Below are 22,168 nucleotides of genomic sequence, written 5' to 3'. Positions count from 1 at the left end.
TTTTTCCGTGAGTTTGGAGATGGTGGGTTCCACTTTTTTTTTTTATATTGCTTGGTGTTGTTTAGTATGGGGCCCACCTTTTTTTTTAAGGGACAACGGACGACGAAGCATGGGTCTAAACCCGTGCTTCTATATAGTTAATATATATATATATATATATATATATATATATATATATATATATATATATATATATATATAATAGATATTAAATCCTATTAATTAACTGTCTCGTCTATTTACTTCTTTATATTTTGAATCCCATAAAATTTTTGGCTTAATTAGTTACTGATAGCAATCTAAACCATATATTCTCGTTAATGAAACATTGAAAGACAACTCACTCGCGTTGATCAATCAACAGAGCCGACGTCACTCTTTAACGTTATTTGTTGTGTCATACGTTTCTTGTATTCGGTCACACACACTTCGCGCTTTATCTTTCTTCTTAAAGCTGAGTAAAATAAAGAGCTATGCGGGTATATATGAGCATCAAGTCGGCAATCTCTTAAATTAAAATTGAAAGTGCATGTTTAATATATCAGCATATATAAATACGAGCATCTTTGTGTCAATTTGTAGAAATGTCCAACTATAAACGATTCTATAATCAAAACTTGCCATAATATATACATGGTGGATTGTACTATTTTAGTATTGTCAAAACTTAAAAGTGGAAAATGTGTGAACAAGTAGAAACCCCTTTCTATATTAGGTAACGATAAAAGAAGAAAATAACCTTTTTCCAAGCAATTTGTAGTGGACCACGAGAATGAATTCCAAGCTATGGATATATCGGAGGATCCATTTGCAAAAAACCGATTGCACTATGGCATTAGGTGCAACTTGCAAGGGGTTCATTCATATGTAAGAAGATTATGTTATAAGGTTAAAATTATTTTCTATCTATATAGTAGATATTAAATTTCATTGACTTTCTCATGTATTTACTTCTTTATTATTTTGAATTTCCTTAATAAAAAATTTAGCTCAGTTAATGATAGTAGTCTAAACCACTCCTGTTAATTAAACATTTAAGGGCAGCACGTGCCGATCAATCAAGAGAATTGACGTCACTCTTTAACGTTAATTGTTGTATCATACATTTCTTGCATTATGTCACACACTTCACGCCTCCTCTTTCTGATAGCAGTCTAAACAACTCTTGTTATTGAAACATTTAAGGGCAACACGCGTTGATCAATCAAGAGAATTGACGTCACTCTTTAACATTATTTGCTGAATTATACGTTTGTTGCATTCTGTCACACACTTCACACCTCCTCTTTTTTCGTAAAGTAAGATAAAGATCATATATGTCAGAATGAGTCTTTAGTTGGCGATCTTTTTAATTTAAATTTAAAACCATGTTTAATACCAACATATATAGTTAAATAAAAAATCTTTGTGCCAATTTGTAGAGATGTTCAAATATAAACGATTCTAAAATCTCAAGTTTCGATAATATATGGATGGTGGATTGTACTATTTTAATATTGTCAAAACTCACTAGTTACAAATGTGTGAACAAGTTGAAATCCTTTCCATATTAGGTAATGATACAAGAAGCAACTAACCTTTTTACAAACAATTTGTAGTGGACCACCAAAATGATATCCAAACTATGAATTATTAAAATGCCTACTAGCAAGCAGAAAAGTGAAACTGCAAAAGGATCCATATGCAAATAACCAATTTCACTATGGTTGTGTGAGAATTATATATCTCAATATCATTATGGTGCAATGAGATGAATGAGAGCCCTCCATGTTTATTTAAAAGTTTCTAGCTTTGAAATGGAAAAACTCTTAATAGGTAGAGGAGATACAAATTTGAAGTTTAGTTATTCTTACAACAACTTCAAGTTAAAGGTTACCTGATAATGTAAAATTTTAATTTTAAAAACAAGATAAATTACCCGCTACAACAACTAAAAGTGACCTAAAAGTGAAGAAACTTCTTACATTGTTGGTGTATATTACTTGAGCGCTGAAGAATGATAATTGAGTATACAGTCAAATATTTATAAATATGTAGTAATATTTAATATGTATATAAGGTATAGGCAAAATTTATTGGGTTGACGTAAGTCCATAAATACAAGGATAGATTCACTTTTGTTGGTAGGGAGTAGGGATTACGGAACACTCTTTTTATAATGGACACTTAACGACACAAATCTAAATTAATCAGACTTACATAATATTAGATGCGGTTATGTTTTTTAAAAAATACACATCTCAACCACCTGTGGTCACTGTCAAGTCACACTAGCATGTTACATATTTTCTCACAATAAAATAACAATTTTGCCTAAAAAGATGAGTAAAGCACGATAGACCAGGTCTCTGGGGCCTAGGTTTTGTAAAGTTTTAAGAAAGTAGAGAATCAAGTGCCAAATGTGGGAATTCTATGGGCCCCTTCATTCTTAAACAGTCTCATCCCATGTCTTTATATTTTTTTAACTAATAAACATAAGAAAGTGGGTATTTTTAAAACCTTTTTATTTGTCCTAGGTTGGCTTCTCCACTAAGTAAATTAAATTGATTTACTTCTGTGTCTTTAATTAAATTAATAATTTGATCATTATCTGTCTCTTGACTTTTTTGAGTTCCTTTTTTCTTATTTACCCTGCTTTCTTTTTGTTAAAATGATTCAGACTTTTTTGTGAAAGCTTAAAAGAAAAAAGAACAGTACTTTAATCACTTAGCTATACACTATTTATTAAAAGAGAATTTATAATTTTGAGAAAGTAATACAGTGTATTGAAAAGTCACTACTTTTTGTTGTAACTTGTACCCATGCTATTTACTTAATAACACTTTGGTCCCTCAGTTATCTAAATTCTAATCTTAGTCCTTATAGCCAAAAACACACATATTAAGAAATCAATAATGTAATGTGGAGTTTATTAAATTATTCCTATATAATAATAAAAAAAATTCCTCTTGACTGGAACATGCACAAGTAGTAATACTTTTGACATTGGAATCCAACAATACTAAGTTACTATGTGACTTTTACAATTATCATTTAAATGTTACTTTAACTTGTCAGTTTTTATTTGAGGGTAGAATCAGAAAAATTAGTCAACTTATGTCTTAGTTTCCTAAGATGACACTCATTGTGGGATAAACTTTTTTGGCTAAGTGACACTTATTATGGGACGGAAGGAATAAAAATTAATATATTTCACTTTCAATTAATTAAAACATATACGCTTGATTCTTTTTAACCTTAATCTGTTTTTGATATTGCATGTCGTGCCGAGGGTCTATCAGAAACAACCTCTCTACCCCCACAAAAGTACTCCTCCCCACACTTCACTTGTGGGATTACAGTAGGTACGTTGTCTTGTTGTTGTTATACACTTGATCCTTTTATATAGGAAATATGTAATATTTCGATTATGCTAGAAATCAAGCAACAATATAAGTTTAACATAACATGTGTAATTAAACGATGCAATTACTAGTTCTGAAAATTTATTGAATATTCACAACCAAAGAGATAAGAGACATGCACACTTCAAGTGCTTAGTTAAATATCACAAGATTAAAACAAAAAATTATCAATAAATGAATGACTAAAAGTGCTCTTACCCCTAATCTTTTAGATGCATGTACAAAATGAGTTAGGCCAGATGGAGGTGAAAATGCCACAATTATAAATAGTACTTAGCATATACTTAGGATATAAAATAAAGGGCTAAGATTTCTTTAATTAAGTAGTAAGTACTATTATTTAATTTCCTATTTGAAAAAAAGTTGTCTTGGATTCCTAATTTTATATTAGGGAATGCACATATATTTTTCTAGAGAGAATAGAATGTGGGTCTTTGCTTCTATTCTCTCCTGAACTTAGATTGAGCCTCAGGTTTTTGCAGCACAACATGCTTTCTGGGTTTTTTGTTCCACATATGATGTTGCTGCATGCAAGTTAAATTGATTTCCCCTTTCTTGGTAACACTGTTTTTTTTTACCTCATTTGACAACCTTAATCCCTAGCATTTTCTTGAATTTGATCTAGGTATTCTGTTTCTTGATTTTTTATTGTTTGAATCTGTTGATGGGTTTTTTGTGATTATTACTGGTAGTGGTAAAATGGGGTTGATTTTGTTGTATAGGGTTCTTAAGGAACAAATGTGTTTTGATGTGAATCATTGGGAAAGATTAGAACTTTAGTTTCTTTGTGTGTTAAATAAGATTGATTTTGTGTAGTGTGATGGGATCTCAAGGGGGTGGTGGGGGTGGGGGTGGGGGTGGGGGTGGTAATGGTGATGGTGCAACTCAAGCACAAGAACCAAATACAAATGCTTTGGCTAGGCAAGGATCATTATATAGTTTAACTCTTGATGAGGTTCAAAATCAATTAGGGGATTTAGGGAAACCATTAAGTAGTATGAATCTTGATGAGCTTCTTAAGACTGTATGGACTGTTGAGGCTAGTCAAGGAATGGGAGGGGGAACGGATTACGAGGCGCACGGTCAGGTTGCTTCGGGTAGTTCTCTTCTGCCAGGTGATCTGAGCAAGAAGACTGTTGATCAGGTGTGGCAGGATATTCAACAGGGGCGTAAAAAGGATAATAATAATAATAATAATATCGATAATAGGAAAGCTCACGGGGAGAGGCAGATTACTCTTGGTGAAATGACACTTGAGGATTTTTTGGTTAAGGCCGGAGTGGTTGCTGAGTCAACTCCGGGGAAGAAAAGTTCGGGTTCGGGCTCAGTTTTAGGGGTTGATACAATGGCAATGCCACAACAGAATGTTCAACAACAAGCTCAATGGTCACAATATCAGATCCAGCCAATGCATCAGCTACCACCGGTTTTTATGCCTGGCCATCCGGTTCCACAACCTTTGACTATTGTTCCGAACCCAACGATAGATGCAACTTATCCCGAATCTCAGATGGCGATGTCCCCAACTGCTCTAATGGGCACATTATCGGACACACAAACACCTGGAAGAAAAAGAGTTGCACCGGGCGATGTGGTTGAGAAGACTGTTGAAAGGAGGCAGAAGAGGATGATTAAGAATAGGGAATCTGCAGCGAGGTCACGAGCAAGGAAGCAGGTGACTTTGAAATATTTTTTGCAGAGTCTTAAAATATACTAGTATGTATTGTCTCTATGGCTATTGAAATATTATCTTCCCATCAACAGGCTTACACACATGAACTGGAGAACAAGGTTTCACGGCTCGAAGAGGAAAATGAAAGGCTCAAGAGACAGAAGGTATGTTTTGCAATCGCAAACTTTCTCATCGGTGAATATGGTATTCATTTGCATATCCTTCTATGGTTCTTTGGAGTGTGTGGTTATCAGGTACAGTCAAATCTCTTTATAACAACATTATTTGTTCCGATATTTTTTGGCTGCTATAGCGAAATGCTGTTATAGAGAACATATAATATAACACATGAAAATAAAATGATTTTTGATCATTTATGCAAATGAGAAGAAACATTCTCTCTTTCTCATTTTTGGTCTTGTTTTATCTCACCTACTCATACTAAAAGAAAATGAATTTTAAGAGTACAGTACTGAAATACTTTTAGCTTTATAACTTTCTTCCTTGTATCATTGCGTTTCATTTTGTAAAACCTTTAGACTATTTTGTTACCATTTTGCTGGGTTGAGTTGCATAAAGGTGCAGTGGAGTGGCTGTCTTATGATTAAAGATCGCTGCTTATCATGTCATGTCTTTCACCATTAGTTCATGTCTTTCACCATTAGTTTTATCCACTTCACAGAAATCATCTAACCAATACATGACACACATATTAGGCGTCAAACACAGTCCAAATGATATTTGTCCCAATGTGGGATAGTATTCAGCTTAAGAAGTTAACTCTTATAATATTCTAAAATCTACCTTTAGTGTATGTTCTCTACTTTTTGGTAAACTACTTGTATACGAGGGTTTTCCCAACATTAATAAAATTACTTACCTTATCAAGAAAGATATTCTGAACTCCACTCTAACACTAATTCTTAATGTTCTAAGAGTTTATGGATTACCTAACTGTTAGGAAAGAGGAATGAATGTTATGATTTACGAGAGGATCATTTTCCTTTGTATTTAAAAAGGGATGTTCATTCGCATTGAAATAAAGGCAGATAGTGTCAAGTCTCCATCTAATGAATCAAAGTAGTATGCGTCTTCTTTCTTTGTAGGTATCTTAAAATCTTGACCAGGTTATTTCAGATTAAGTGCTGAAAACAAGGGAGTGATCGTGATCTTGTACCATGAACAAAGGAGTTATCTCGTACCATGCTATAGCTTGAGCTAGAATTCTTGTTCTCTCTTCGGATTCCAAATTGAAAAAACAAGCTTTATGAATCTAGATTCTAAGACATCATAGTTATCAACAAACCAAATGTTGTTTTTTTTATTTGGTCAGTTAAAAAAATTGGTAAGCCAAATATTATTCCAAATTTTGTCGGCAAATGTACTATCAGGCTGGCTTAAGGTTTCAGGCTTTGGAGGTAGAGTCAAAGTTTAGTGGAACAGTTATGGAGTCGTCTGTGGAAGGATAGAGATGAAGATAGAGAGAGTTGATGAATGAGTTCAGAGAGATAGAGGATTGGCAGGAGTAAGGAAGCTAGAGGAAAAGGAGTGCAAAGAGGAGGTCAAGCGAGAGATTTCGATGTTGGCGATTGTGCAAGAGATTAGTTGGAGCAGAAGTGGAGCTTATTGTGGCTAAATGAGGGAAATGGTATTACTAAGTTTTTCACATGGTAACGGTCGGGAGATTGAAGAAACCCAAATCCCTTCCCATTTTTTTCACTCTTTGTCTCCCAAATCCCTTTCCATGTGTTTTTACACTGTCTTTAGCTTTCACTAAAGTTCATTATTGTTGCAACTGCTTTACGCCTCTGCCGCTGGCCCACCTGTCGTCCTTGCCGTTCACCTGCTGCCATCATTCAATGCTTGCCATGTTAAGAGCATAAGAGCTCTAGATCAATTTCCTTTTTGATATATAAATGAGCTCTGAAGCAACTTCTACACTGCACAGCTGAACATGAGAGAGCTAGCTTAGAAACAGAAGTAAGACTAAGTCGTTGAGTTTATTTGTACTTTAGCTTTTCTTTTTTTTGTCTATTTGGTTTTGGAAGTAGCAAACTTAAGCTAAATTTTATTGAACAACTCTTGTAACTGATGCATTAGTATCCAAGTAAATTTATTTTTACATGAACCCAAAACCAAAAAAATCAAACCAATTAAACAGAAACAAACATGAAGAACCCGAGCCGAATCGAACCGAATTTACTACGGTTTAATTTGGATTACCAAAGTTGACAAACCGAAAACTGAAAACCGAAACGAACTTCTGCAAAACCGAATCGAACTGATAGATGCCCAACCCTAAAGTATAGAAGTCAATGAGGCGGTGATGAAGGGTAAGGAGGAAGTGAGAGGGGCTGTTGCGTGATTTTGCAATCATTTATACATAGAGGAGAAGTTGAGGGGATTGGAATATTCAAATAGGAGGGGAAACAAGGGAGTGGTTGGAGAGGCCTATGGGAGAAGAGGAGACGAGGGAGGCCAGGAGGAGGTAAGGTCGTGGAATCGAATGTATTCACATTGCTTTTTCCAGCATTGTTGGAAAGAGAGTTGTTGGAGATCATTGCGGAATTCAAGAAATTGTAAAGTTTGAAAGCAAGCCTAAACGTATCCTTCATACTCAAAGAGGGAGTAATGATCATCAAGGATTGCAGGCTATTAGTATGGTGGGAAGCATCTATGAGATATGTGCTAGACAAGACAGTTGCGAGATTTTACAATCATTTATACATAGAGGAGAAGTTGAGGGGATTGGAATATTCAAAAAGTAGGGGAAACAAGGGAGTGATTGGAGAGGCCTATCGGAGAAGAGGAGACGAGGGAGGCCATGGGGAGGTAAGGTCGTGGAATCGAATGTATTCACATTGCTTGTTCCAGCATTGTTGGAAAGAGAGTTGTTGGAGATCATTGTTGAATTCAAGAAATTGTAGAGTTTGAAAGCAAGCCTAAACGTATCCTTCACACTCAAAGAGGGAGTAATGAGCATCAAGGATTACAGGCTATTAGTATGGTCGGAAGCATCTATGAGATATGTGTTAGACGAGACAGTCTCTACTTTCAAATCCATTCCTGGAAGAAAGACGGTTATTGGATGAGGTTTTGGTGGCAAATGAAGTGGTTGACTGTAGAAAGAAGACATATATGGGATGCAGTTTTACTGGCAAATGAAGTGGTGGATTCTAGAAGGAAGAATGAAGAGTCAAGGATCTTACGTAGGTTGTACCTTAAGAAGGCTTGTGATCACATGAATTAAGAAATTATTGACTTCATCATGACAATGATGGAATTTGGTGACGAATGGAGGAAGTCTCTCTTCCTTTTCATTGGCAGTAGTCTTGAACCAATACTAAGCTTTCTGCAAACTTAAGTGGTGTATAATTATCATAAAATTTGCACCTTTAAACAATATTGAAGGAAAAATTCAGGGACATCGGGTTTGGATAGTCTTCTATAAAAATATTTGTAAAAATAAAATAAAAAATGGCTTGCCCCAGAGCCTTAGTCTAATGGTAAGCACGCAGCGCATGATGTGTTGGTTAGGCGCTCGTCACAAATTCAAACTTTGTCGCAGACAAAAGTCTGGCATTTAAGTGGGGAATTGAGAGGGACAGGCCCATTATCCACCGAGTTTCAAACTGTGTGCCATTGGTCATCACAGATTGCTCGGTTATAAAAAAATCAAAGATGGGTTTTAGGGTGTCTTAAAAAAAAAAAAAAACTATTTGGTTTAAAATCAGGTTTTGGTGTCGACAATTAAAAAATCAAAAACACCAAAATAATAGGTTTTCACTAAACTAACACAAATGGTTTTTCAAAGACTTGTCGTCAAACTAATTGAACACAGTTGTGCCCAATGTTATTTTCGAAAAAACTTTTATATATACTAGTTTCCAATAATTAAACCCAATCAAATCCAGACAGCACCTTAAGTCAAATTGAAGGGTGGGAAGGTATCAACTCTGTGAATTTATCCTTTGTTTCTTTCAAGAAAGAGGAGGGGAAACTTGACAATCATCTCAATTTTGTCTATGTTCATGCAATCTTGTTACATTTTGTGGCCATCATGATTTGTCGTTGAGAAAAGATTAAGACTTCCTATTTTAAGTAATGGGTAAAATATGAGCATTATTTGCTAGAGTAACTTCTGTGTAGGCTCATTCATGGCATGAAACTCTTTTCTTCCTGTAAACTGCTTCTTTCTGATACCTATTCACCAATGACAGAATAATTCTGTATCTGTTTCCACACGTGTTTATCCTTTTGGTTTGACTGTAAGAATGTTGTTAATAACGTTCAAATTTCATTTCAATCTGGCAAAGAAGAGAAGCAACTGAAGTCACCTATACTGCTTATATATCATCTTTATCATTCAAATAGCAGGATAGTTGTTGCTTAGTTCTTGATGATATGTTGTCTTTTCATAATTGGAGAGTATTTGAGACCACCTAGTTGCCTCCATTTCTCGTGTTTATTAGCTGTGAATTTCATAAATCATATGACGTTAATATCGTTTTACTTGCAGGCGATAGAGAAGGTGTTACCAAGTGTTCCACCTCCAGAGCCCAAGTATCAGCTGCGCAGAACAAGCTCCGCTCCCTTCTAACATCCAGTTTCATGTATGAAATGATGAATATGTAGATGCACAGTGTTCGTTATGTGATTGAAATTTATGTTAGCTAGTCATTCTCTGTTCATCTCCTTGTTCTTCGTTAACATCCTATGGCAGCTCTTGTTGGCTGCCCTTGTGTTTGCCTTGGTTGTCTCTAATTTGCTAGATAAGTTTTTTTCCTTTTATGTACATTTTTATAGTTTTAACCTTGGAATTATGCGGAGGACGTAATTTTGGTAGTTTCCTTTTCAGTTACCGTAAGCATTTCCAGTATGAATGCTTCCTAGACAAGTGAAAACAAAGTTATTGTATGTTTCCAGTTGTATTAAAACGACCAGGAGAGCGGTAATCTTCTTCATGGTTCCTTCTAGACTTGAAATCCTCAACTGCTCGAGCGTATGGCTTCCATACTTGGCTCACAATTTCAATTATCTCACTTGTAGAAATTGATTTCAACTTCACTGTTTTCATATATAGACTAACCTGAAGCTTCGATGAGTTGTTTTTTAAGTTCAATTGTGAGGTGTATATGTTCCATTTAGATCAACATCTTTTGTTTACCTTTATGTTGGAACAAGAAGCACTTTTTATTAATAAAATGGGTTAGATACATAATTTGAGGTGAGAATGCATGTTAATTAACCATGGTTAAGTGGTAAAGGTCTATGTACAAACATGGTTTGGTGCATGAAAAAGTTCTTACAATTCCTGTGTGCGCGCGCGCTGTTTTATAGTGTTAGATTTTTCCGAATAATATTAGCCTTCTAAATGTTGAGCAGAACCTTGAAAATTTATATATGAGGCTTTTTTGCATCAGCAGTTTTTTTTTTTTTTTTAATATAAGAAATGAGCTAGGAAATCTGTAGATACCCATAACGTGACGTTTCTTATTCATCTCGGCAGGAAAAATATACCCACACCTAATTTTTATACCAAACTACGTTAATTCGCTATGGCTGACTCATGCTATAGAGGCGAGAATACATATTAGTTAATCATAATTAAGTGATAGAATTTTATGTAATAGATGTGTCTCTATTCATTGATTTGATGTAAATACTCGCGAGGCAAATACAATAGAATCAGTTTACAACAAGGATATCAATGACCTGAAAGTAAAATGAGAGGTAGTTTCAGAACATCTCCTTAAATTATATTATGTACTAAAATTACTTTGAAGTGATGTAAATATTCTTGGTTAACAATCTCCCTCCCAAAGCCATAGTAACCAAACGCATACCCATGAAAGGAAAATAAAACAAAGAATTAGACAAGCAAAGCAAACTGTCTTGCTTTTTTTGAGGTTTCCCACCCGGTGCCCGGTACTCGCATTGGGGCCTGACTAAATCCCGATTCACGCCAGGAAGTCCTACAATAGGGGTAAAACACTCCTTAACAAAAGCGACTCAGTACCCAGCCTCATAAGGTGAAAATAGATCAAACACGTGGCTTAAAATCAGTCTTCCAACAACCTCTATACATCAGAATACTTCAGCAAGAAAGTCATTATATTTAGTTTCCTAAAATACTACTAAATCCTAAACACCTCTGATTATCAGCCTCTTTTCAAAGTTTTCAGCAGCCGGTTTTAATTTCCTCTAGCCTTTTCCAGGTCTGGAAGATCTGCAATTAAGAGACAAAATTAATGTCAAAACTCGGAAAGCACCATCTCCTATCAAATAACTTGCTACTATCTAGCTGCGTACAAACATACAAGCAAACATGGAACTTTTATCCGCTTTTTGCGAAGTAAATAACCAGAATACACGCGAAAATCAACAGCTATATAAATGTCGTTTTGTTAACTTGGAAGAGATTTTTTTTTAAAAAAAAAAAAAACCGTCAGGCAGATACTAGTGATCAAGAAAAAGGAAAAAAGACACTATGGCAGAGGAGAAAAGAGATATAGAGGGCCACTAAACTTACGCACGGGGAGAGACCAAGATGAAAGCTAACGGGTGTTATGTGATTTCGATATAGTTATAGGATGTACGTTTTATTTTGCTTCTAAGGTGTCTTTTAGCATTTCACTAACCCCCTGTTTGGATGGTGGTTTCCCGCGGTTCATTAAGGTACGGTTTTCTACGAAATCATGTTTGTTTCCATTGTCCTTAAAATTATGTGGTATGGTGTTGTAAACCTGTGGTTCATCCCATGGTTATATAACCATGAAAAGTCCCAATTTTTGTAACCACGAATTTGGTGGTTTTTCCGTGGTTACATAAATTCATTTATTCATTATACCCATCCCACCCCACCCCTGCCCCGTTCTCCACCCCACCTACCCCTGCCACTCACCCCCACCCTACCACCCACCCCCACCCCAACTACCCCCCTCCCCCCACTACCCCTCACTACTGCCCAACCCTACCCTACAACAACTCACCCCCACTCTCATCCCATAACCACCCACCCCTCCACCACCCCCACCCACTACCCCTCACCACCACCCAACCCCACCCCCATAACCGCTCACCCCCACCCTCATCCCACAACCACCCACCCCTCTACCACCCCCACCCAATACCTACTTATTTTTTAAAGTTCCTATTTTATTCTTTACCTGAGTTTTATTAATATATATAAACTAATTTCTAATTAAGAGTTAAGGGTATTTTAATAAACTTACAAGTTATTTTACAGTACCATATAGTCAAACTAAACAATACAGATGTTATTAAACCACAACAAACGATACAGTCTATCTAAATATTGTGTTCATTAATACAGTACAATACAATACAACACCATACTGTACCATACCATACTGTACATTAATGAACTACGGGAAACAACCATCCAAACAGAGGGTAAGTGAGGTTTCCCTGTAGGAATAAACGAAAGTTGTCTTTGTTTAGTAACTTGTCCTTGTCCCTCCCATTTTCTCATTTTCTCCTCCTCTGTTTCTCTCCTTTAAAATTTATCCAAACTACGAACCTTATCCCCCTATACTCATTCCTTTCCTTTCTTCCAATCTCTCTAACTTCCTTGTCTCTTCACCGTCATTCGAGTATAAAAAGTTGTTCATACTGATGAATTGTAAGAAGAGTTGACCGAAAAAACTTAACATTGCATCTGATGTGTACAACAAATTAAAGCCATATGTGAACTAGTGTCTACTGCAATCAGACAGGAAAAAACTCACAGAGCATTCCTCCATCATCGCTGCTCTCCTCATCTTCTCCGGTGTACTAAAAAAAGATATATTCAAGTCAAATAACTATGATCAAAGTTGTTAACATTATTCGCATATAATATATTTAACTAGATTAGGGTAGGCCTTACCACAACACCATCATCATCAGAGTCCGCTGCATGGAACAGAAATCTGGATTAGCTCTATGAGTATATTAGGATACAACACATAACTACAACATGAAGCAACTATGTCAATTGTTTTAAAATTTTAAACAAACTAGACCCCCAGGTTTTGGTCTAGTGGTAAGACCACAATGTGCAATGTGCGGGTTAGGCGCACGTCACATGTTTGAATATTGATGTAGGTAAAAATATGGTATTTAAGTGGAGAAGGGTAGAGGGGTGGGTTCATTATCCATCGAGTTTCAGACCTTCTACTCCTTTAGTCAGGCATGAAAAGTTTGATTAGAGATGGACAGACTTTTAATACACTCAACCTGCAGTCCGATTACCAAAAGTTTCCTTTGATCAATCAAATGAAACATATTGCAGAGGAAGTAGAAAGAAAAAGAAAACAAAAGTATTGATAATATTTCATTTGTGACTTAGCTCCTACTCCAAAGCATAAAAAATAAAAGAGGGAAGGATGGAGATGGAGTTGAGTTACAAATTAAGGCGAGATTCAAGAGAAAAACAATAGTAAGATTTGCTGAACAGGAAGGAGGCTTACCACTTACCAGCATTAGGATTCCTAAAATACTTAAATCCTCTAATTTTTTGATAAATTAATTTAAATTTAAGGATGCAAGTGATATGCAGGCAACTCACAATATTCTTCGTCATCTTCATCACACCATTTGTTCCAATCGACCTTGAGGTATGGAGCGGGCTTCTCTTCAGTCTTCAATAATCTTGGCCACCAGCCTTTTTGCTCCTTTTGGATTGAGCAGATGATATTTCTCAGCCCAATATTAGTTTTACAGCGCTGCATCAAGAAAGCATTCTATGATATCAACCATGAGAATTTTAAAACCTTCAACCAAAATCTAAATGAAGAAATGTACAGTTCAAATGTAACATTGCTTTAATAGAATAAACTTTTCACATCTCATATAAAGGGAGCAAGGCACTATCCTATTATTCAAGCAAAAAGTAACAGAAAGATTCTTTAAGCCATGACAAGCCAGACATAAACAGCCTCAATGACATATCTCAACTAGGAAGTGCAATATCCAACTATCATAGAGAAAAGAAACCAAGAATAAGACCTCTCCATATATCCGACAAAAGCTAATTCTCTTGCCATTCCCTACTTTCAATCTTACCTTGTTTTGAAATTCCTCACAATATTTTCTGATCATGTTCCATACAACACTTTAGCCCGTCCCACTGCTCTAATATCCCAATGTCCAACTTTACCATACAATATCTTGCTTAAACTTGACTAATCTGATAGTTGGTATTGTTCCCATTTTGCACTCACTTAATAGCCACTTGACATTCATAAGCGTGAGCAAACTAGTATTGTGATGGTTTACGCAAAATAGGTCAGGAACCAATTTTAGAAAAATAAAAGATACTGTGCAAGTTGGCCATAAGGTACATACACTAGGTTGCATATCCCTTTCAACTTGATAACTGCTAGAATCACCAAGTATAAAGGAACAGATTAATAATCACGAGCGGCGTGCTTACATATGCTGCATTCTAATCTATCATCAAGACACAGTAAAATTTAAAAAAAAAAAAAAAATCGCGCTATTTAATAGATAAAATGGGTAGAGCATATGTATACTAAGCACTGTTCTAGCTTAATTGTATAAATTCACTTCCAAAAGCATATAACAATTAAATGCAAAACATAACTACCTACATGATACCAAACTCTAGAATAAAGTATACAAGCAAAGACAATTCAAAGTCACAAACGTAGGCCAGTGGGTGCACAATCTTATACACACACTTCGTAAAAGTATGACAATTTTTTATATCCATTTATATAGTTCAAACCCAAGGCAGAGGGTAGATCCACCTCTAGTCATGAACCATCGCAAAAAAGGTGTTACAACAGCTGTGATTTGTGAAACCCATTAGAAATCACAGCAATAAACTATGCATCCTGATTCAAAACTGCTATAACCCTTTTCATCAAAACAACACCTCAATCCCAAACTAGTTATCGTCTGCTATAGTGCTATATGAATCCTCAATATATGTCCCAATCTATTTGTATCATCTTATTTCAATACTCAATAACATTCCCATTGACTGGATCTTTCACACAGACCAAGAACAATGACAGAGAGTAATAGGGGATTCGGCATAAAAAAAATATATACTTGTCGTTACACGAGTACAAAGAACTCGTTGAAACCTCGCTACTGGATTGAGGAGAGGCAAGAAAGTTGAGCTATACTTCCTTCCTTCCCAGTGGTTGACTGTTTTTTCTTCCTTTTCCCATACTGAAGGATCAAAGAAGAGATCGCCAGTGCAACAATAAAAGTAGTCATCAGGTTCAAGCTGCAAAAACAACCTCTTGTAAAAATGCAAAGTAAGGCTACATACATAAAGATCCAATCTTGTCCAGCCCTTTCCCGGACCCCACCCATGGTGAGAGCTTAGTGCACCGGACTGCCCTTTACTCAATAATTTGGGGTTCTCCTAACATTTGAAGTTTTCCACAAGTTTTAATAACATACAAATTCCTAAACACACTTAAATTTTTTATTAGAAACATCTAGCAAATACTGGACCTAATGTGAACGTACCAACAACACTGTTCATCAAACTCAACATAATTGCGACATTTTATACCCTTTTCAATAATTTAGGGTTTTTCTAATATCTCTACAATTTTCACTCACATACAAACCCCTAAACAAACTACTCCTTCGAAACACCGAACTTGACGTATACGTACACCAACAAACCTTTTCATCAACCAATATACAACAACATACCCAGTGTAATCCCACAAGTGGGGTCTTGGGAGGGCGGTGTGTACACAGCCTTACCCCGACCATGTGAGGGTAGAGAAGTTGTTTCCGATAGACTCTCGACTCAGGTAACGCATATAAAAAAACAGTACAAAAAGGAAATATATAGTGAGGAAGCCATGAAGAAAATATTGTAAAAAAGAACAATAGCAACTATAATGAACCGATAACTGAAACAAAGCAAACACCAGGTGGTACTAAAAAATCGAAAAAAATAAGATAGTACGAGAGTAATAACAATAGTACTAATAAGCGAAACTAGACAACACTCGACTACCTACTAACCTTCTACCCTAATCTCGACCTCCAAATCCTTCTATCTAAGGTCACGTCTTCGGTAAGCTGCATGTGCGCCATGGCTATACTTTGTACCCTTGTCAATAATTTAGGGTTTCTCTAACATCTCCATATTTTCCACTTAAATACAAATCCCTAAACAAACTACTCCTAGCAAACACCGAACTTAACATAAACACCTTCCCATCAAACTCAACAAATTTGCCACAGATCAACAAACAAACGAAAACCCAAAAAGAAAAAAGACATTGCAGAAAATACAAAGGGTTACCTCAGGGGAAATATTCCCATAGAGTTGGAGAGTAACGGAGAAGGGATCGCCATGAACACCAACAGCAGAGAAATTAAAAACACCATCTGGCTCACATTTCAACGATACTTCTTTAGCATCAGGCAATGATATGGTCAAGTAAACTTTCTCCGATCGTTGAGCCCAAAGAACTTCTGGATGACGACTGCACATTTTTTTCAAAATTTTCACCTTAAGTAATACAACTGAGAAATCAGAAACAAGAAAATTGTTTGCAGATAATAAATTTTGTTCAGATGGGTACCTCATTTTTGGACAAGGTTTGTGTCGTCCACTGTATCAGTTTCCACTGCTGTTTTTCGAGTTTAGAGCCCAAGTAGCAGTTCATAGTTGTCGCTTTACTCCTTTTGACTAGTTTCCTCGGGGTCGTGTGGCAAGTCTAAGGACCCGTTTGGCCAGGAGTTTTTTCGGAAAATTATTGTAGTTTGTTTGAAAATCAATGTTTGACAAGCTGTATTTGAAATTTGAAAAACATCTAAAATCTTGTTTTCATTTTCAGTACATTTAGTAGGCGATTGGCCATAGATATCAAAAACAAATTCACTTTTTTTGGAATTTTTGAAGTTGGAGTTGTGTTTGATCATAATTTTTGAAATTGTAGTTTTTGGTGAAATGTAGTTGCAAAAAGTGATTTTTTTTAAAAAAACAATTTTTTTTTAGTTTTTGGTATTCCGGAATACAATTTCAAATCGTATTCGGAATATTTATGGCCAAACGCTCAAAAGTGAAAAAAGTGAAAAAAAAAATCCGGAAAAAAGTGAATAATTTTTATGGCCAAACGGCACCTTAAACAGCCAAATATTTGTTGCAAAAACTATGACCAAACATAAGTCCAACTCCAACTCCAACTTTAAAATTTCAAATAAAGTGAAAAATATTTTTCATGGCCAAATGCCTAAATAATTCCTTTTTATAGTCTGTACTAAATAGCCAAATGTTAATTCATTATTATGTTTAAAAGCTATATTAAAAATAAAAAATTGTATTACTCATTCCCGATTTATGTGATGCATTTTGATTAGATATGAATCTTTTTTTAAAAAAAGATTTGTGAAATTGCTAAGCTAAAATAAGTCATAAATATTATTAATAGGTGTAAACATTTCCTGTTTTGTAAAACGTTTTTCCTGAGCCGAGAGTTTATCGAAAATAGTCTCTATACCCCACGAAGGTAAGAAGAAGGTCTGCCTACACCACACATTCCTCATATCCCACGCATTAGTTGTGTTGTTGTTGTTGTTCTATATTAGATAAAGCAAATTTTAAAAATGATTGTTATTTGTACTAGGTAAAAGGTTTTAATTTGTCCTTATACTTTGAAATTTTTTAACTTTTCCCTCCGTTAAAAATTGGGTTCAGTCATGTCTCATGTATGATTGAAGTGCATGCAAAAATATCTTTATGACTGAAATTCAATCACATGTGTGACCTTCCAACTTGAGACAATTTTTTTTTAAAAAATATGAACTTTTACAACTTCAATTCCTCATATCTGAAATTATTTCGAAATTGCAAAATTTTATAAACTTAGTACATGGCTTAAATAGTAGCTCCAAAATCGGTTATTATGTGAAAACATTGGACCTTACATGGGCCAGGCCCATTAAATCTCATAAGCCCAATTGCCTCCTTAGTGATGTCGTAGCAGCAATTAGAACAAACAAAGGCCAAATTTTAGTTGCTTTTTTGTTCTCTCGCATTCTTGAGAAACCCTAAAACCTTCAAAAAGCTTCAATGGCGGTAAGTACTCGACTGAACTCATTCTTCAAATAGCTACTCTCGCATTTATCATATTATGCTGTTGCTTTGTTCTTCTACCAACGCTTTGTATGCTAAACCAAAAAAAAATAAAAAATTGCAATAGCCTTTCAATTGTGCTCACAGTAAATATAGTTAATGTAAATTAAAAATCAGAAGTAAATAATATATCTGTTGTGTATTCCAGAGCGATTTCAGGTACCTTACTATAAAAAAAATATTTTTGCTGCTCAATAATTGCATTATTAGTCACTCCGTCTCAAAATAAGTGTCACCTTAGGAATTCAAGACAAAAATTGGCAAGTGTTCCAACTATGTCCTTAGCATTAAAGAAGTAGTGCTCTTTAATATTGTTCAATTCTAAAAAAACATCTAATAAATATGGCTAGTTTAGTAAACTCTACATTAATGGGGGCGTGATTTTTGCTGAGATGACACTTATTTTGGGATGGAGGGAGTACTTCTTACTGTTGCTCTGGATGATAAGCGTGCGATATGTGTTACGACTCTTGGATATTTTATGTCCGGAAAATCGTACACTCTATTGTTCCAAAATGCTTACTCCCTCCGTCCCATTTTAATCGGCTTTAGCTCTTTTCACGCCTATTAAGAAAAAACAATGAATACAAGGTATATTTTACTATGTTACCCCTACTTATTAGATGTTTTTGGAGAATTGAGTAGTCTTAAAAGAACTACCACTGTAATGGTAAGGGTATAAACAATCGCCAACTTTAGTCTAGAATTCCTGTGACAATTATTTTGGGACGATATGTTGAGCTAAAGCAACAGTTAAAATGGGACTGATGGAGTAATATTTTCCTACTGGGATTCAAATTGAACTAACTTAACCAACACTGCTGAAGGTACTCTTTTTCATCAATTTGATATGAGGTTAGTATTTTGGGTTTGTTTCTAAATATCTAAATTCTAATTTTGGAATAAATGAATTAATCTAATCCGAGGTTGGCTTAAAGAGTTTGTCAAATTGACTAGCAGATCTACCAAACAAATTGTTTCAGCATATTTCATAGGTTTGGTGGTATTGAGAATCATCTGAAGAACATTCAGGCATTTTCATCCTTTTTTCTTTTTGCTGTGACTGTACAAAGTCTATTACTAAAGTTTGTATCTTGGCTTTATTAATCATCACTGTGGTGTACTATTTACTCATTATGTGTGAATGGGAATAAAAGTAGAGTATCATACTGTATTTAGAAACTTTGGGATCTGATTCTGAAGAGCTTTTAATATGTGTTATTTCAGACCGTACCAGTTAATCCAAAGCCTTTTCTGAACAATTTGACTGGAAAGCCTGTGATGGTAAAGCTAAAGTGGGGAATGGAGTACAAAGGTAGTCTGCTTCTCGGATTCGCTGATTTTTAATATTATGTTCTTCATTAAGGTTTTTCAGAATAAGATTTGTGCAGATATTGTATAACTAAGCTCCTTTTTTCTGTCTTTTCTTTTTCAAGGGTATCTGGTCTCTGTGGATTCATACATGAACTTGCAGGTACTATTGATTATTTGAGTTTTTTCCATCTCAAATTGTCTCTAAGAATATTATGATTAAGTGGATGTATGTGCATGTATGTCCTTGTGATATGCTTAACTCTTTATTATGAACCATTTACTGTGATCCATCAGGGTTTGAATAGTTAACTAGATCACAACATTTATTATGCTGTATTTAGATTCTCCTTTTGTAAACAGGTTGAAAAGAATTTTTCCAAAAATCAAACTCTGTTAGTCCAATTCTTGTCAACTTTTCAATAGTTTGGGACATTTTTTTTCTTTTCTTTTGTCTGTTTGTGGTTGGGGGTGGGTAGGGACTGTATTCAGTACATCACAGCTGTTTTCACTAAAAAGTAGCATTAAGTTTTCTTGCAATTATGTAGATTGATCAGAGATAACGCAGAAGACAAAAGGAAAAATACAGTACTAACAATGGAATAGTTATCAAATTTAGAGTTGTGTTTTATAAATGGCTTTACAGCTAAAATCAGAAATATAACGAGCAGAAAGACAAAGCATTTTGCATTCATTGTCCGAAGAAGTTATTGTGAGCTCCCAGTAACCTGCGTTTTCTAAAAATTTCTGTGTCCGTGCATGTTTATACGTGTAGTTTAATGGAATCGTGTTATTCTTTTTGCAGCTTGCAAATGCAGAAGAATACATTGATGGAGTAAGCTCCGGCTCTCTCGGAGAGATCCTGATTAGGTACCTTCATGGCTTCATCTTCTGATCTTGATGTTTGAACTGTATTTGAAATTCATGCAACAGCTGAACATAATATTCATACTGTCATCATATTCTTCCCTGGATGACAGTTTCTGTTAATGTTTTACCCACACTTGGTTTATTTTCGGATGTGGAAATATGCACATTTATTTTCGGATGTGGAAATATGCACACTTCTCTTTGTCTTGCATCTTTCTACGAGTTGCATGTCTCGTGTTGGAAACCATGAATTGTTAATATTCAACCAGCATGACTTAAATGTTTACTGTACTCTATTTTCTCTGCTGTCCTAGTGATATGTGTGAGTACTTGGACATTCATAGCATTTCGAAAGAGTCTCTTGTTGCTAACTAATACAATCCTTACCCTCTGACTTGGTTTGCATGTTCCATCTTCCTCGTAATACCATTCTCTAATTGGATCACTTGCATCTTTTCCTTTTAGCGGATGACTAGGATAACTAACTTGGACCATAGAAGAGTTGCCTCCTTGTTTTCATTTTTTTGTTTGAGATTTTCAATTCTTGTAAAAAAGAGTGCCTTAAATATTTCTTGGTTTTTAAGGAGTACTATTTTCCAAGATAGTCATTTTTTAGCTCTTTTACAAATTTACTTGTTACATTGTTTTTAATCAATTGTATCATGGAAAATCACTAATTCACTTCTTGGTGGTCTTTTCATGTACTTATATATTTGTCTGTAAAAGCCTCTGCGGTTGATATAGCTGTTCCCTAACGGAAAAACCATGTAACCTCTCTTTGTTAACGTTGGTGGTTTTGCATTTGCAGATGTAATAATGTCCTGTATCTCCGTGGTGTACCTGAGGATGAAGAACTAGAAGATGCTGACCGCGACTAGAAACTGTGTTGTATTATTAGCGTCATGGTTCTGCCATTGCAATCAAATTTATGGTACATGGATCATGATTGGAATGACATAGTCGTCTCCTTGAATGTAGTATCGATTATGTGTTGCTGCTATTGAATATATATTCTGATGGATAATTGGGGATGTTATGGGTTACCTACCTTAATGATTTACCGGAGCAAAATGGACTAGCTATGACTAGAAAGCTATATGATCTCTAGGTTGAGTTTATTTTTGTTAACTACAAGCTTCTACCCGTATCATTTAGACAAAAGTTGGTTAGATGTAAATAAATCTTTACTAAATGGCAATCTGACAACAATAAGCTTGACTTCAAACTTCGTTTGTGTAATTAAACTTGTGAATGTCTAGGTTTATTAGAATATCACATGGTTTAATTTTAAAGTGCAACTAAAATAATTGTGATGGCAAAAAATATGGATATTGCTGTTGGTGAATATTATGAAAATTGTCGAAATAATTTCTTCTTCGATGTGCTCCTAGTTATTGTCATAAAGGGATTCCTAGAATGATAACGTTTTTCTAGTTCGCGATAATATATAAGATATTTTTGTAGTGTTCTTTATTATTATTCAAATTGTAAGTGTCCATAAGCGATTACCCAATTGATTTAAACTAGACGGCTTATGCCCGTGCGCACTTTTGATTATAGTGCATCTATGTGTATGTAGTTGTCTTTGAATAGTGATTATATATATATATATATATATTATGTTTAAAACATGATTAATATAACATTGTAGTTTGTGCTCCGTATCTAAAATTTTATTATATTAATGTTTGCTACGAATACAAAATCGGTAAATTTATTAATATTTTTTAAAAGAGAAGACTTGCTGTAGAAATTGATTTTCTATCT

General features: G+C 35.0%; 3 protein-coding genes across 4 annotated transcripts; 2 read left to right on the top strand and 1 right to left on the bottom strand.

Moving 5' to 3' along the window:
- The first annotated feature begins 3,702 nt into the window (after positions 1–3,702).
- LOC132607288 (ABSCISIC ACID-INSENSITIVE 5-like protein 2) lies at positions 3,703–10,046 on the top strand. Its single transcript, XM_060321195.1, has 3 exons — positions 3,703–5,079; positions 5,169–5,240; positions 9,596–10,046. Exons 1-3 carry the CDS (start codon positions 4,225–4,227, stop codon positions 9,674–9,676), a joined length of 1,008 nt encoding a protein of 335 aa, XP_060177178.1. The 5' UTR covers positions 3,703–4,224; the 3' UTR covers positions 9,677–10,046.
- Positions 10,047–11,104: 1,058 nt separating this feature from the next.
- On the bottom strand, positions 11,105–16,808 carry LOC132607289 (co-chaperone protein p23-2). Of its 2 annotated transcripts, none has more exons than XM_060321197.1 (6): positions 16,668–16,808; positions 16,385–16,568; positions 13,649–13,805; positions 12,968–12,993; positions 12,828–12,873; positions 11,105–11,305 (listed from the first exon to the last, which is right to left on the bottom strand). In XM_060321197.1, the coding sequence occupies exons 1-6, from the start codon at positions 16,670–16,672 to the stop codon at positions 11,271–11,273; spliced, it is 453 nt and encodes a 150-aa protein (XP_060177180.1). In that variant the 5' UTR covers positions 16,673–16,808; the 3' UTR covers positions 11,105–11,270. The 2 variants fall into 2 exon arrangements, with proteins under 2 accessions (XP_060177180.1, XP_060177179.1); XM_060321196.1 differs by having other exon boundaries at positions 16,385–16,594; positions 16,668–16,803.
- A 1,209-nt stretch (positions 16,809–18,017) lies between these two features.
- On the top strand, positions 18,018–21,497 carry LOC132607287 (probable small nuclear ribonucleoprotein F). The gene is made up of 5 exons (XM_060321193.1): positions 18,018–18,163; positions 19,448–19,535; positions 19,657–19,694; positions 20,337–20,401; positions 21,210–21,497. The coding sequence occupies exons 1-5, from the start codon at positions 18,158–18,160 to the stop codon at positions 21,277–21,279; spliced, it is 267 nt and encodes an 88-aa protein (XP_060177176.1). The 5' UTR covers positions 18,018–18,157; the 3' UTR covers positions 21,280–21,497.
- The last annotated feature ends 671 nt before the right edge of the window (positions 21,498–22,168 follow it).

The sequence above is a fragment of the Lycium barbarum genome, chromosome 8 (genome assembly GCF_019175385.1).
Source record: "Lycium barbarum isolate Lr01 chromosome 8, ASM1917538v2, whole genome shotgun sequence".
Taxonomy (NCBI): domain Eukaryota; kingdom Viridiplantae; phylum Streptophyta; class Magnoliopsida; order Solanales; family Solanaceae; genus Lycium; species Lycium barbarum.
Note: the sequence above shows the minus strand (reverse complement) of the source record. Positions and strands in the feature narration are given on the sequence as shown.